General features: G+C 40.8%; 1 protein-coding gene and 1 long non-coding RNA gene across 2 annotated transcripts; both read right to left on the reverse strand.

Moving 5' to 3' along the window:
- Positions 1–5,541: 5,541 nt before the first annotated feature.
- On the reverse strand, positions 5,542–9,085 carry septin3 (septin 3). The gene is made up of 10 exons (XM_079554398.1): positions 8,898–9,085; positions 7,671–8,072; positions 7,468–7,593; positions 6,742–6,823; positions 6,525–6,659; positions 6,301–6,418; positions 6,126–6,221; positions 5,944–6,040; positions 5,803–5,854; positions 5,542–5,689 (listed from the first exon to the last, which is right to left on the reverse strand). The coding sequence occupies exons 2-10, from the start codon at positions 8,068–8,070 to the stop codon at positions 5,560–5,562; spliced, it is 1,236 nt and encodes a 411-aa protein (XP_079410524.1). The 5' UTR covers positions 8,071–8,072; positions 8,898–9,085; the 3' UTR covers positions 5,542–5,559.
- Positions 9,086–10,878: 1,793 nt separating this feature from the next.
- Positions 10,879–14,627, reverse strand: LOC306961526. Its single transcript, XR_013792778.1, has 5 exons — positions 14,576–14,627; positions 13,100–13,340; positions 11,787–12,934; positions 11,483–11,677; positions 10,879–11,410 (listed from the first exon to the last, which is right to left on the reverse strand). It is a non-coding gene; the product is annotated as an uncharacterized lncRNA (long non-coding RNA).
- Positions 14,628–14,684: the final 57 nt, after the last annotated feature.

Genomic DNA, 14,684 nt, shown 5'->3' on the forward strand with positions numbered 1-14,684 from the left:
GCAGGGGGCAGGGCTTATTGCGAGAGGAGGAGCCACAGAAATAGCTGCCTTTAACATTTTGTCTGTAAACTATATACACTCTTTTAGCGTGTACATTAAAGGGGAGCCACACACAGATGTGTGTAAATGGGTGGTAATAACATCTAACTGGACCAATTAATTAATTCTACAATTTGGTCTATGGCAGATTTTCTCTTTATGCTAAGACATAAAGCATAATTCATATTGAAAGATTTGTCCACGTTTTTGTCCAAACACATATTGGGTTGTATTAGACTTGTTCAATCAGCTCTACACTTTATCCCAATCCTTTATGTGTGCAGCCATTTTGTGAATCATATGAAAACTGCAGTTCTCTAGATAACCACTAGTAGGCGCATCACATATGTGCCTCTTTAGGTTGACTTATTAAATAATAATGCAATTTATGTTTTATCGATTACGCCCTTGGAATGTGGTAACAATTACAGTTCCCCACACAGACAAGTGACATGTGATCGATGGAACAATTGCAACAGGTTCCCTAGGCCTAAGCTCATTTGTCATTTAATTCTTACATTACTTGGCAGTAATTACACAGCATAATAACAGCAACAGTACATAGTAGAAAATAAAAATGGTGTTTTTAAAAACTACATATTGTCCACAAGGGGCATTGTCATCTGCATGAGATGAAGCTGTCTGCTTCGTCTCATGCAGATGAAACGAAGCAGAATTTGTTGTCGTTTTGTAGCGGTGAAATACAGACGACGAAATTCTTGGATGTGACGAGCTGTATACATTTCTTTTGTTGCGTTAAGGTATATAACCAGACAGGCCTTGTCCTGCTGAACAGTGCCACCTAGAGGCAACTATTCATTTTGGTGTGTTTTGCTGCCACTTTGAATTAAAGGGTACCAATGGTGTAGTTTTCAATCAGTCAATCTTTTTCATACACGTGGTTAGCGGCCATTGCTGGAGCTCGCCATATTGATTCTTAGTCATGTGACGCTTATACATTGCACAGTGACAGGCGAATGATATAGGCGTCGCCCAGTCGGCCACATAACCAGGATGTGACGGCAGTTCAATTCAACCGATTGGAACTTAAATGACGGCAAGTCTGTGTCGCTACATCAGTTGAATTGGGTCTTCAGTTGACAAGCAGAAAGAGAGAGATATAGGGCTAATAACTGTATCTCCTGTTTATGTGGTACACGCCCCAACAGGTAAGTCGAGTCTTTCATATAGATCATGTTGCATTTTATCTATCTTTGTTTACATTAATAGTCAGTGCTTGATTTGAATGGTGGAATTCCCCTATCTCTCAATTTTTTGTTGTTTTTGTTGTTTTGGCAGCTCTGGCAAAGATCTCAGATGACAAAATAGTGTTTGATGGAAGTGTTCCGGTAACTGTTTTGGGCCTGTTCCCCTAAATCATCACACCAACCCAAGGTGTTCCTGAATCTGCAGATTTACAAACTAAGCACTAATAGTCATACAATGTAATATTTTAATACATCTTTTTTGTGTTCTTTGTTTATTTGATTTACTTCAGAAAGTGTATCAGGTGGGGGTTAAGTATGAATGCTTATTAAAGTAATAAAAGGAAAGATAATTTTATTTTTACTTTTATGGATTGAGTGAGTGGGGGCAGGGCTTAGATGTTTTGAATATAAGAAGAGGGGGCAGCTTTCTTTGTCCCGTTTTAGCAGTGGTTACATAAGTGACTCCAACACCCTTTTACGATCTAAAAATCTACTTTATTTTCAGAAAAATCATTTATAATAATATAAACAGTAATTACAGACATAATAAACAGGGTTTCTACGGGGCATTAAAAGTCAGGTTAAATGAATTGTGCCAAAATCAAGGCCTTAAAGTACATATGACACGTTAGACACAATTTATGCTAAAACATAGTTAACACAATTACACTTAAAATTTAGCTTAAGATTATACCCAGCTTTCTTTAGTTTGGCCATTTTTGTAATGTTTATAGTTTCACTTCCTTTTTGGACACTGACAGGAAGTGACATAGATGAGGGCAAACAATTTTAAACTGTTGCCATGCCGACATTGTTATGTCAATGAGAAATGAGTCAAACTGCCTGTCTATTTTCAAAAGCATAAAAAAAACCTGTCATGTGCACTGTAATTCAGCATTCAATTCTGTTCAAACTGGCATTAAAGCGCATATGGCAGGCTTTAATGCTTTTGAAAATATTGCTTATAAATATGACCTAAACCCTGATAAAAATGATAATCATTAAAATAGTACAATGAAAAGGTCACCTTAGAGACAGACAACCATCTCTGCAGCATTCCACTAATCAGATCTCCTTGGTTGAATCCTACAGAGAGGGTTGTACGTCTGTAAGGTTCTCCCATTTCCTCAGGATGACACTGGAGCTCGGTCAGAGTGGCCATGGGGTTCTTGTCCACCTCCCTGACCAAGGCCCTTCTTCTCCCCCGATTGCCCCGCTTGGATCCATTTACGAAGGATGGAAGACAATTCTTTTGACTTCAGGGCTTAATTTCTGCTCTAACATGCATGTCAGCTGTGGGATCTTATAGACAGGTGTTAAAGGAATAGGCCACTGTTTTTCCATACTGAGATATGTTCTTACCTTAGCTTAGACGAGTTGATTTGTAACTGTCTGATTTTTGTGCGTGTGCTCAGTCACGCAAAGGCGTTGTTAGCATTTAGCCTCACACAGCTTATCCCTATAGCTCCAAACTGGGGTGAATTTAGAAGCTACCAAGCTCTTCCACGTTTTCCCTATTTAAATACAGTTATGTGAAAAGTTCACGATCCAAGTATAGTTCCACAAAATTAAACATGTCTATATTCTAAGCGGATAACAAGGGGTACTATATTGTAAGGCGTAGTAACACCTTAGGAGCACTTCGATTTTACTGTGCGCGGACGTAGAGAGGCTAAATGCTAACAATGTCTTTGGTCTATTTGCGCAACTGAGCACTTGCACAAAGACCAGACACTTACGCATCAACTCTTCTAAGCTACGGTAAGAACATATCTCAGTATGTAAAAACTGTCCTATTCCTTTAAGGTTAAGGGATAGTATACTTTATTGTCCCTCTAGGGAAATTTGTCCTCTGCATTTAATCCTTTGATGCCGCTGGGGCAACCCGTAAGGAGCAGTGGGCGACGGCAGTGACATGCCCGGGGACCCATCTCCAGATGTAGGGCCAGGCTGATATCAGGCAATATCACCTGGATGGAGGATTCACCTATTGTACATCTTTTAGTGGTAGGGGAAACCGGAGGAAACCTATGCAGACATGGTGAGAACATGCAAACTCCACACAGAAAGGCCTCGTCCAGGTGGGGCGTCAAACCTGAGACCTTTTTGCTGTGAAGCAGAAGTGCTAACCGCTGCACTACCATACCCCGTGTCTGTCCAAATTCAGTCCAATGAATTTAATTTAGCACAGGTGGACTCCAGTCAAGTTGTAGAAACATCTCAAGGAAGATTAAGTGAAAAAAGAAGCACCTGAGCTCAGTTTTGAGCGTCATAGCAAACGGTGTGAATACTTTCGTACATGTAATATTTAAGAGTTTTAATTTTAATACATTTGCAAAACATTCTTTACTTTGTCATTATGGGGTATTGTGTGTAGATTGATGAGAAACATTTTTTTTAATCCATTTTGGAATGAGGCTGTAACATAACATAATGTGTGAATACTTCCGGATGCACTGTATAGTTGAGATTTGGGACTTTATACAATAAAATGCTCAATGGCCCAAAGGTTAAGCTCAGAGGCACTTCTCATCACTGAGACAGAATCACGTCAAAACAAAAACATGTAAATGTGTTTTTATTAAATTATGAGTTATTACAACAATAAACATTAAAGTAATTGGGAAAAAATATGTAACAACCACCTTAGAAACAGGTCTGTCATGAAAACTTTGTGGTATCAAAGGGAGACTCGTCTATGAATGGTTTACATAAAATTGTTTTGTGTCTTGTAAGTTTGTTCTACCAGATGAAAAAATATAGCAGCAGCAGTGTCATGTGCTTGATTCCAACAGTGTAAACAGCATTGTTCCACGAATAACAGAAAATAAATTCAATTGTCTTAATTCTGTTGTACTGTAACCTAAGATTATGGCGCTTGCTGTATGATTACAACATTACAACTTGCTGCCACCAAGTGGTGACTTGAGGAAAGTTAACGCAGCAAATCCCTCCTGCATCATAGACCAGTGATTATTTAGAACATATTCCCTGCCGACTATGCATCAAGCATAATTCACGACAATTATGGCACATAATGTAATGCTATGTTTGCTACTATTACTAATGATATTCTAACATATGGGTACAGCCAGTGTTTTTAGGAACGCCATAAGACTAAAATGCACAAGTTTGCATTTAAAACTAGTTTGGCAGTTCATGGCTGCCACTGGGCATTTGTAAATGGTAAACAATGAGGACACAGATTTCTGGCAGGTTGAGCTTTCGCACATGGCGCAACCTCAGACAGCTACATTTATGATTATTGTTGTAACTTCATGCTTTCTGAGGCTGTTGTTTACTAGTATATAAAGTTACTTAAGTTTTGGAGGATTAACAGCAAATCTTTACCCTGCTTGCAGAATTATTAGGCAAGTGATATTTCTAGCATTAACATTTTTTATTTCATTATTTATTTTGGAACAGTGGTCTTGGTCAATCCAAATATTGATGAACCTCAAACCTGAACATTTATTTAGGTTAAGGCCAAGTCTTAACTGTCTGCAGAAAATATTTGTGTGCACACAAATTATGTTATGCTAAAAATTATACAATGTGACATGTAAATGTTTTAATCAATTGTAGTGAATATGATGAACAAACAACAACAACAAAAAAACTCAATGACTGATTTAAACACTCTTTTTGATAACACTAACAAGCCTTCAGCCAGTTTTTTGTTTTTACTCCAAGTTAGATCTCTTTTCTTGCCCACTTTGACTGTCAGAAAGAAGCCACTCAAGATAGACTGTGGATCTCCTTCAGCCACATTTCCTTCTTGTTATACAGATTCTGATCATTTAAGATGCTTCAATTCCAAAGGCTTTAAATTTTATAGTTTGAAGATATGAAGAACAATGGCAATATGGTCACAAAAACTCACTTGCCTAATAATTCTGCATACTGTCTATGTAGTAAGCAAAAAGTCACTAACTTTTCTCAATTCAATTGTTAAAAAAGAAGAAGATAAGCAGGGCCTTTTTGTCCACACAAGCTTTCAAAGAACAGGAGTGTTTTGCACTATACAAAGAGTGAGTCAGGACAAAGAAAAGAAAAGAATGCTGGATCCACACAAACTGAAAATTAAGATATGTGATGTGTTTCTGTGTATGCGTAGTTCACAGGGGGAACAGGTTAGCCTATAGGATATGATTAAAACACTGATTTGTATTGACTACATGTTTTCCTCATGCATTAATATTGAAATGTCAATAGATATGGCAAGTTATGAAACAAACATGTTTCTAATAAAAAGGTTTTTGTTCGTTTTTTTCATGATTTTTGTTTTTTCACGTTTTCCTCAACTTACAGTCTACAGGTTGCTTTCCTGGGTGCCATTGGAAGATATGGGGTGCAGGCCTCCATTTTCATTGAGTCTTTTGGCACGATAAGTTTCGTAATGAATATTATGAGTGACCTCCTTTAAATCTTGGAGGTGTGACCTATGAATAAGAGAAAAACAAACAAACATTGTGTTAGATCAAACACATTCAAAATATTTAAAATAACACACATGCAATTTGTCACAATCTCAATATTTAAGTGTTTAATTTACCTAATCAGGAAATCTCTCAGCTGTGCAAACTCGCAATGGTTGGCATTTTCAACTGTTGCAAAACACGATAAAGAATACACATTGTTGAATCCAAATCCACAAAGAGAATAATCAGAATCACAGTTAACAGGACAAACTCACCCTCGACAATTCCCCAAGCTGTCTTCCTCCCCAGCACCCGTTTGCCATTGACTTGATACTCCTTGTCACTGCCCACCACCGCAAAAGGCATAGTCTCCTAGAAAAATCCAACAGCACATGCCTCAAAAACCTTTGAAATTGGAGTAAACTGTGCTTTAATAAAAAATTAAGAAAAATCTTACTCTGATTTTGTCATTGTCACTTTTGTCCTCCATGTCATCGTCAAACTCTTTCTGGGGGTAAAACTCGACACCACTCGTCTCCAGTTCTTTCCGCACCTGCAAGCAACAAATAAACCTATAATTCCTGCACTGAAGTTTGAAGAAAATCTCATAAATATACGCAAACCGGTCTTACCCTTTGTTTAAACTCCTGCCTCTCCTCAATGGTCATAGTATCTGCCTTTGCAATTACTGGGATAATGTTGACAGAGTGATTTAGGCGCTTCATAAACTCTATATCAAGCTGCCTAAGACTGAGAATAAAGTGCAATGTTACGAATGTTAAAAAGTTTCATCATTATACACTACAGGAGATTTATGATATAATAAATGCATGCTTAAATTGATTTAGTGACTTACGAATGTCCAGGAGAGATGAAATAGATACAGCAGTGCACTCGAGTGTCAGGGATGCGCTTCTTTCTGGTGATGTTCACTTCCTCCTTTAAGAACTTCTCAAACTGCTCATTGATATATTTCGATATTGGCTCCCAACTTGGCAGGAAAAAAGAGAATGATTTATTGTATTTAATAACAATCAAAACATCCATGCAAAGCTAACAATTGTAACTCATACCAGTTGTCATTATTTATTTGGTCTCCAAAGCCCGGTGTGTCCACAACAGTCAGCTTCATCTTAACACCACCCTCTTCAATAACTGGAAGAGAAGACTTGTTATAAATGGGCCCAAACACATCTGCTCAAGTTCAGCGAGAGACATAACTTCTCACTGCTGCTCATCCCCAGAGCACACTTTATGAACGGGTGCGGAGCAAAATCGAGCTGCTGATCATTGTTCAATACCATTAGTTTATTTTTAGCTGAAAGACGCAGATGTAGCCAATGAAGTTTGCTCAGACTTTATGCGAGGAGAGAAAGTGGATGTGCTGCTCCCACGGCCTCTGTCGACAACTACACAGAGGACAAAACTCCGGGCCAAGCTTTGGGGGCCCGACCGAGGTGCCTTCGAGGTCACTGAGGGGGGATTGGACCACACTTTGGGAACTACTGCATTAGATTATGAAACTTGTAATTATGTTATTGAAATAAAGCCCACAACCTATAAAACAGACTATTCCTCTTTGTAACTGGTTTTCCGCATAATTCATGTACCTCTGGAGTCAGATGGAGAATGTAGATTTATGTTAATCTGTACAATGTGTAATACCACTGCATAATCTGTGTGTCCGTTTAATCGTTGCGTATGATTGCAATTTATTATATTATAACAATAGAAGTAAATATTAAATATCAACACATTCACAGGTGTCTTATGCTGGTTATTACAGAATATGTACTTACCATGGGATACCGATTTGATCTCAACAGTTTTGGGGATCTTCTCGTCACGCCACCCTGCATTCCTTCGACTCACTTGAGACTTGAACAGTGTATTCAAAAGTGTAGACTTTCCCAGTCCACTATGACCTTGTGTAATCAAGAAGAATGCATGGGACAAACAAGGCAGAATTGGGACACGACAACTTAATTTACAAGACTCTTACCTACAACCATGATGTTGAAGTCAAAGCCAGTCTTCATGGTCTTCTTCCTCATTTGCTCAATGATGGTATCAATCCCGATGTAACCCAGCAGTGTGGATCCACCGGAGGCGCTCTGTGCGATGCTATGACCTCCACTGTGAGCTGGAGGATGGCCTGCCCCATGGCCTGCAGCACTGTGCCCTATAGACTGGGCCATGCTATGGCTGCTGCTGTGGATGGGTACATGGCCCCCGATGGGCACTGGGATGGCACTAGGGGGAGGGACTAAAGGCCCAGTGCTCCCAACACTTGGGGGTACTGGAGGTGAAAAGGGACTGGATGGGGATGCTGCTCCCACATTTGGGGGCTTAGCCGGGATGGCAGGTTTAGGTTTCACTTCCGGTGGAACAATGTCAGACATGTCTGAAAAACAAGAAATCAATTAGCTACTTTAAATCTGACATGGACGATCTGCAGTTCCTGTGTCATCCTGATGTCTGACTGACAGACATCCTTATGGGCCTCTTTAATGAGGCCACAGCTACTAAAAGAAGCAATGTGTGGTATATTTGGATACTAGCCTACTTATCAATTGCATGCACTCAGTTTTGTCAGTTACAGGCCAATGAGACCTAATGATAACATCATAATAGAAACGGCTCTCAGAAGTAATACACCTCATGGCATATCTTTGCTTAGCCTTGTTACTCTGTTCTTAATGAGGAAGCAACAGTCAACTTTTTCAAAACCCAGAGGCTTCAGAGGCGAGGGCAGATGGTAAGAATAACAGGCAGGAGGAGGCTGATCTGGAGCCTGGGGCGGAGTACAGCCTGCTGCCAAGATCGCTCTGCAGAGTCCAGTCCAACCATGAACGCACCATACAGGTCAGCGAAGCGTTGGCTGTCACATCCGTTTACAACACCCGTGGTACACTGCGTAGCTGTCCTCCGCCAGTCCTCATCCTTTCGCGTCATATTTGCATACACATTCTAGCACTCCCGTAAATTAGCCATTGATGAAGCCCTGCCACACCTGCGCTGAGGGTTTTTCAGAAGAGGACACTGCCATGTTAGCGAAATCAAATGTGTCAAATGTCACTGTGAAGCAAATAAGAACCCCGCCGCGCGTTAACATTGTGCTCTCCTTTAGCCCTTTCGCAGCCCGCCTACCCCATTGTCCCTCTCCACCCATGCTGTGTAATATGGTTAAGTGCTCGTGCTGCTACACCCCGCTACAGCTCACACTCACCAACGCTTCTCCGATCGATCCGCAAGACGTAGATTGGCGACAGACACACTCAGAAAACCTAACGAAATGTATCCAGCATAGAGGTAATAATACAAGGCTCGGTCACGTGATCTGTCTGGGTACCTCTTCTCTCCTTCCCTTTGGCCACGAGCCCCCCTATCACGTTGTCAAGGCGACCAGAGGAGAGGGAGTGCGAGATGCAGTGCGCATGCGCAATGGGTTTACTTCAAAGGGGCGTCTTCCTGTCACTTGTTTTGCTATTTATAGAGACAACTTTTGATTGGCTGGTAAAGCTTTGTTGTAATTGTAAAGAATTAAAAATGAAATCAATTTAATGGTTTAAAGTGCATATTATTATTACGCATTGTGCATTTTGAGTTGTTTTTTTGTTTTGTTTTTTATAAACATGAGACGAGGAGCAATCTTTTAGTGGGGCATAATGCAATCCTAAGGTGTGAAATGCAAGTTTTAAATGCAAAATAATAATAATAATAACTATGATATCATGAAATCCACACAAGCGTATTTTGATATTTAATAGTAATAACAAAAGCTATCTATTTGCATCCCAATACTCACATTTTATTATCCCTGAAAAGTTGTTGTACAGTCCTTGCTCTGCTTTCCTCACATCCTTTTGTTTGTTGTTTGTGCAGCCTTTCTGAACCACTAACTTTGATACCAACGGCGTCCCCAGCTCATGCCTGGTGCTGTACTGATAACAAGTGTACCTTAATTCCCTGTACGATCCTCTTTCACCACCCATTTTTCAAAGACCCCTCCCCGTCCCTAAATATTCTCACACAAAAAAACATTTACTGTGGGTGTGTGTGTTTTCTGTCTGTGTGTTTCTAAAAAAATAATTAAAAGTTAAAACAGAGGGAAGCAATTTTGTAATACAACTTATTTTCTGGTGGTTTGACTACTCACCCACATACACTGAACCCAGGCAGTGCATTGTGACGTATGGCTCCTCTTCTGCGACACACACCGAGCTGTTATTCCTTGGTGAAAGTCTTTGGGATGTGGTCATCTCACGTTTGATGCGTGGCTGTAAATCCAGGCTGTGCTTCAAACTCACGCCGGGCAAATGGCTTGCGTCCTCTGGGCAGTTTTCCGCAGGTGCAGGATCGGTTGCATTTTGGGATTCTGTGTTACAGTGTACACGTTTTCCTGAATGCCCATAAAGAGTAAGGTGGCTTTTATCGTGTCCTGTGTCAATGACCCTGTACTTGTTGCTTACGAGGTTCTCTGGAGAGTATTGTTTTACTTTGGTAATGCAAAAAGGAGGTTTCGAGTTTTTATTTGACAGGGGTAAGCATGTCTTAAAGGTATCAAACGTTTTTGCACACCCAGAGATTTCCACTAGGCCCTCAATGTGGCCTGACTGACAGCTGCAATCCTTTGAAACAGTGTGTGAGTGAAGAGGTCCGCTCACTGGTTCCATCTGGGCAGCTTCACTCTGATGTAGAGACAGTCCGGAGCTCAGTGAATAAACACAGTCGTTTGAAGTAGATACAGAGTTGGGCTGTATGGGTTCATATGGGGAAGGAGTTCGTGAAGAAAAAGTGCTCTCGTGTAACCCTCGTCTTTTCCTTTCAGCTTCCATATACAGCAACACTTTAGGCTGAAGAGCGTCTTTAGAGTTCATTATTTTAGAAGGTTCTGGTAATTTACACAACTTCTGCTTATTAGATTTCCTTAAACTGGCATTCTGTAGATATTTAATGCACCTCTTATGCAGGCTTGGACTGAGATGAGGTGCTGCTATCTCATCAAACACAGGCTGCGATGTGCTTTGAGCATTGTGCGTTGACTTTATTCCTTCATACTCTGCTCTCTCACTGGGTACTTTTTCTTGCTGCTGTTTGATGTTTGTCTGAGGGCGCATTGGAGAGTGTGTATTTTTAAACAGGGGTTTGCTTATTCCAATATTTGCAGCTTTGATTCCGTCAAGTTTGCCTTGCAACACAAATGAGTTTTGACCAGTGGTTAAAGGATCACTGGATGCTTTATTTAGAATTTGCTTCTGAGCCCCTGTTGTTTTTAACTCTTTATTGGTAAAACTGAGTAATGTATCCTGGTCAAGCACGTCACGCTGTAGCCTTCCAGCATTCGGCATATTTCTAACCTGTCTGTCTTTGTTGATGGGAGATGACACCTCGTTTTCTTCTGCGTGTGAAGCCATGTCATTGCTTAGAGACGTTGGACTGAGTAGAGGTGTGGGCACCATAAGGATGCTCGGATTTTCCTCCTGGAGTAATGGAGAGGGATCTGTATCCTGTGTGGTTCCCAGACGCATATTGTCACACCCTGGCACTGGTTTGAGTTTGCAGAAAGAATAAGAGTGGTTCATAATGGGAGCAGGAGACGTAGAGATGCTGGGATTTGCAGAGTTGGGAATTTTTGGCGTTCGTCTCTGCAGAGTCGATGCGCTTTCTTCGTGGCGTCTTTGCCTGCTTGGGGCTTGACTGTATGCATTTGCTCTGATTGGCACAAAAGATCTGCAAATTCTGCACCATAAACGTTAGAGAAAAATATGTAACATTTAGGTTAAGATGAACTTTTATAATGCCACATTGTACCTGCTTGTCTCATTTCCACAAACAAGTCCTTTCTCATCAAAAGAAGGAATCTGAATTGGGGTCTTTCTGATGATTGGAGCGGAGAGGGAGGCAGGGGGAGACATAAGCGTCTTTGTCTGTCCCGTGAAGTCGGGCACAGGTGAAATCAAAGGTGTTACCTGGTCAAAAGCACTCATTATGGATTGGTGATTATATCTGACAAGAGAACAAAATAAAAAAATATGCAGATTAGTATGTTACACTGCCTTCAGGCTATGTGCACAAAGGCAGAATTATGGTTTAGTGTAGTATAGCTGTGACTGACCTGCTTTGCTGTGTCCTGCATTGGTCACACTGACGGAGTAAACAGAGTGCAGATTGCTGGACTTTAACAGAGCAGTAGGAAGTGGTGGGCAGACCATGCCATTCTCTCAATTCCACTGACCACTGAAGCTCAATTGTTGCACTCCTACTCTGGTCTGGCATTTTTATCATTTAGCTCATGGGAAAAAAGTCAAAGCATTTCAGGACACAATGTGTGTAAGAATCAACACAAGATAATGTTAAAAGTACCAGATTGTACCACTTATTTTATTTGACGAAAGGAATTATTTAATAAAAGATGCTTTCAGTAGGTTACATATTTTCTCACAATGTCATAACAAAGTAAAAACAATATCACTACATGTACATTTTCATGATTGAAGCTCTTCTTGGTCCTTTCAATTTAAATTTGGCATCTTGAATGAATTTGCATCAATTATTTGGCACATTAACAGAGTCACTATTTACTACATCATATTGGCACACTGGCACAGACAACCCACATGCTCTTTCCCTGCAGCAGCTGCATAACAACCAACATAACCAAGCAAACACCCTGGCAAACACCGCACAATGTCAAACAAAACATCTGGTATACAGTATGTAAAGTGGTTATAGTGCAAATTACAAATTGTATGCAAAAGTTGGCACAAGTATAAGATGAGATTTACAGCATGTTTCATATTCCTAAAGGGCAAACGTTCACAATCCTCAACAGTTGGCTTTTGTTCTGCAAATGGCTTCACAAATCTCTTTACACAAACTTCCAATTAGCTTTCACTGATCTTTTAAGAGGAAATCTGTCGTTTTAGAGATCATAAAGAAGTTGGAATGATACACTGTTCCTTCATCGTTGGTCCTCGTCCATCATGAACTCTTTTGTCCTGGCGCAACCCCTCGACCAGATGGCCCCAGTGCTCGCTTCCCCTCGCACCCCTTCATTCAGATCATATCAGAGCATTGCCATCATCATCCCTGCAGTTCACACTGGCCACTAGCGGGTGATGGCGAACCGTTTTGTTGCCCCACTTGTGGGCGTCCTGCAGCCCCGGCTCAAGGAAGTACAGACACGCTCCAAATCCCGCCAGAACCAAGACCGACACAAGCAGGTAGAGGGGCACGAACCAGTCCAGAAACAACCACGACATGCTGGTCCCACCGCACAGCCACGAGAGCAAGGGAAGGATGAGTATAGAAGAGAACAATGAAAAGAAAGCATTAGATTTGACATGCATTTAAACAGGATTTGTAAACAGGTGCTGCATGCGTCTTCTAAATATAGTCCTCATAGTAAATAAAGGGATGGCTCTCTACCTGTCTTTGCTGCTGAATCACCAGGCGTGATTGCAATCAATGGAGCTGAAAGTCAAAGCAGTCATCCGAATATCTGCAGACCCAGCGCCTCACCGTCGCTCCCACTGTTGCACTGGAGATGCCGGAGAGGAATCACAGGTGCTCTCCGAGAAGAAGACTGGAGCTGCATGCGGCTTCTTCATCCTCCAGCGTCTGCTCTGACGTTCAAAGGAGGGGTGGGGTTGCTATGACAACCACCTCACTGATAGCACAGAGGATGGAGGGTGTGGGAGGGAAACTTATATAAGTCTAATCATTTTTGGGGGGTGACGGGTGGGAGAGAGGGTAGGAGGAGGGAGACCCTAAGATGTCTCTGGAACGGTACATGTCTTGATGCTGCTGCGTAAAATCAATTCCACCCCATTTAGCACCAAGGCCATCCCACAGTTTATGTGACATTGAGAGTCAAGGGGTAATTTTTTTTTAGTGAGGGTAGTACCACATTGGTTTTGACGGACGACAGCTGCAGTGTTTTACAGAGTCACACCCTCAGTGGAGTAAAAGGAGTTTTTCTAAGTCCAGGCAGCTCCTAAGACAAACGCCAAACACAGAGACTGGCCTACATAATGAAAAGTTGTTAGACGATGTCATCTTTAATGACTGCCATTTTTAGCACAAGCTGTGCCAGCGTCAAATTCATCAAAAGCTTGAGAAGCAAAGAGGAGCCGACACTTTACCCCTCAGATAAAAGCTGCTTTTCTAAGAAGTACAAAGCTGTACTGTTGCAAAAATCCAATAATATGACAAATGTGTAGAGGGTAAGGTGTAAAGGCTGAATATGAGGTTCAAACTGTGCACTGCCAATGGTTTATAGTTGTCGTCACAAAAAGAGTCAGATACATTTTAAACATGAACATACTATTGTACTACTATTGTTGTTTTTCAGGGCAAGAGTGCAATTTTGGACATAATTACAACAAACATTTTCATGGGTGCCATGATTTACATAAACTTAACTCAATTATCTAATTTGTCATCTTAATACACCCATTTCATTGTCTAAAACTCAGCTCTGCAGTGATAAACTAAAAAGAGTCACAAATTTATCATGATGTAAAATGTAGTTTATGTAATTATATATTGCAAGAGTATACAGCTATAAATGTATAATTTGCCTATCTGCACTGAACCCTGTTTTTAGGATGTTTTTGAGGCATTTTCAAAGTGGTGCATTTATATTAAGATAAGATAAGATGATACTTTATTGATCTCACAGATGGAGAAATTGAATTCGATGAGAGAGCATCCGGCAGCAGCACCCATTCAGTGCGCACCACTCTTTATGACACCAAAATGTTACTTTTGGAGCCCTCGCCAACTCTTGTCACTGTAAACACTGATCAGAATATGCTCAGCTCTAACACGAAGGATAATTTACTCAGATAAGCATTTTAAGATCATGACAGTTCTGAAAAAATACAGACTCTGTTCTCTCACCTGCTCAGAACGGCCTCAACGTGATAAGCTCAGGCTTGAACTGACTGTCCACATGTTAGTTTAGGATTTAGGATTGTTAAGTACTTTCAGACGTCTCTAAAGTGGTTCA

This window comes from Gobius niger (genome assembly GCF_951799975.1).
Source record: "Gobius niger genome assembly, chromosome: 3".
Lineage (NCBI taxonomy): Eukaryota > Metazoa > Chordata > Actinopteri > Gobiiformes > Gobiidae > Gobius > Gobius niger.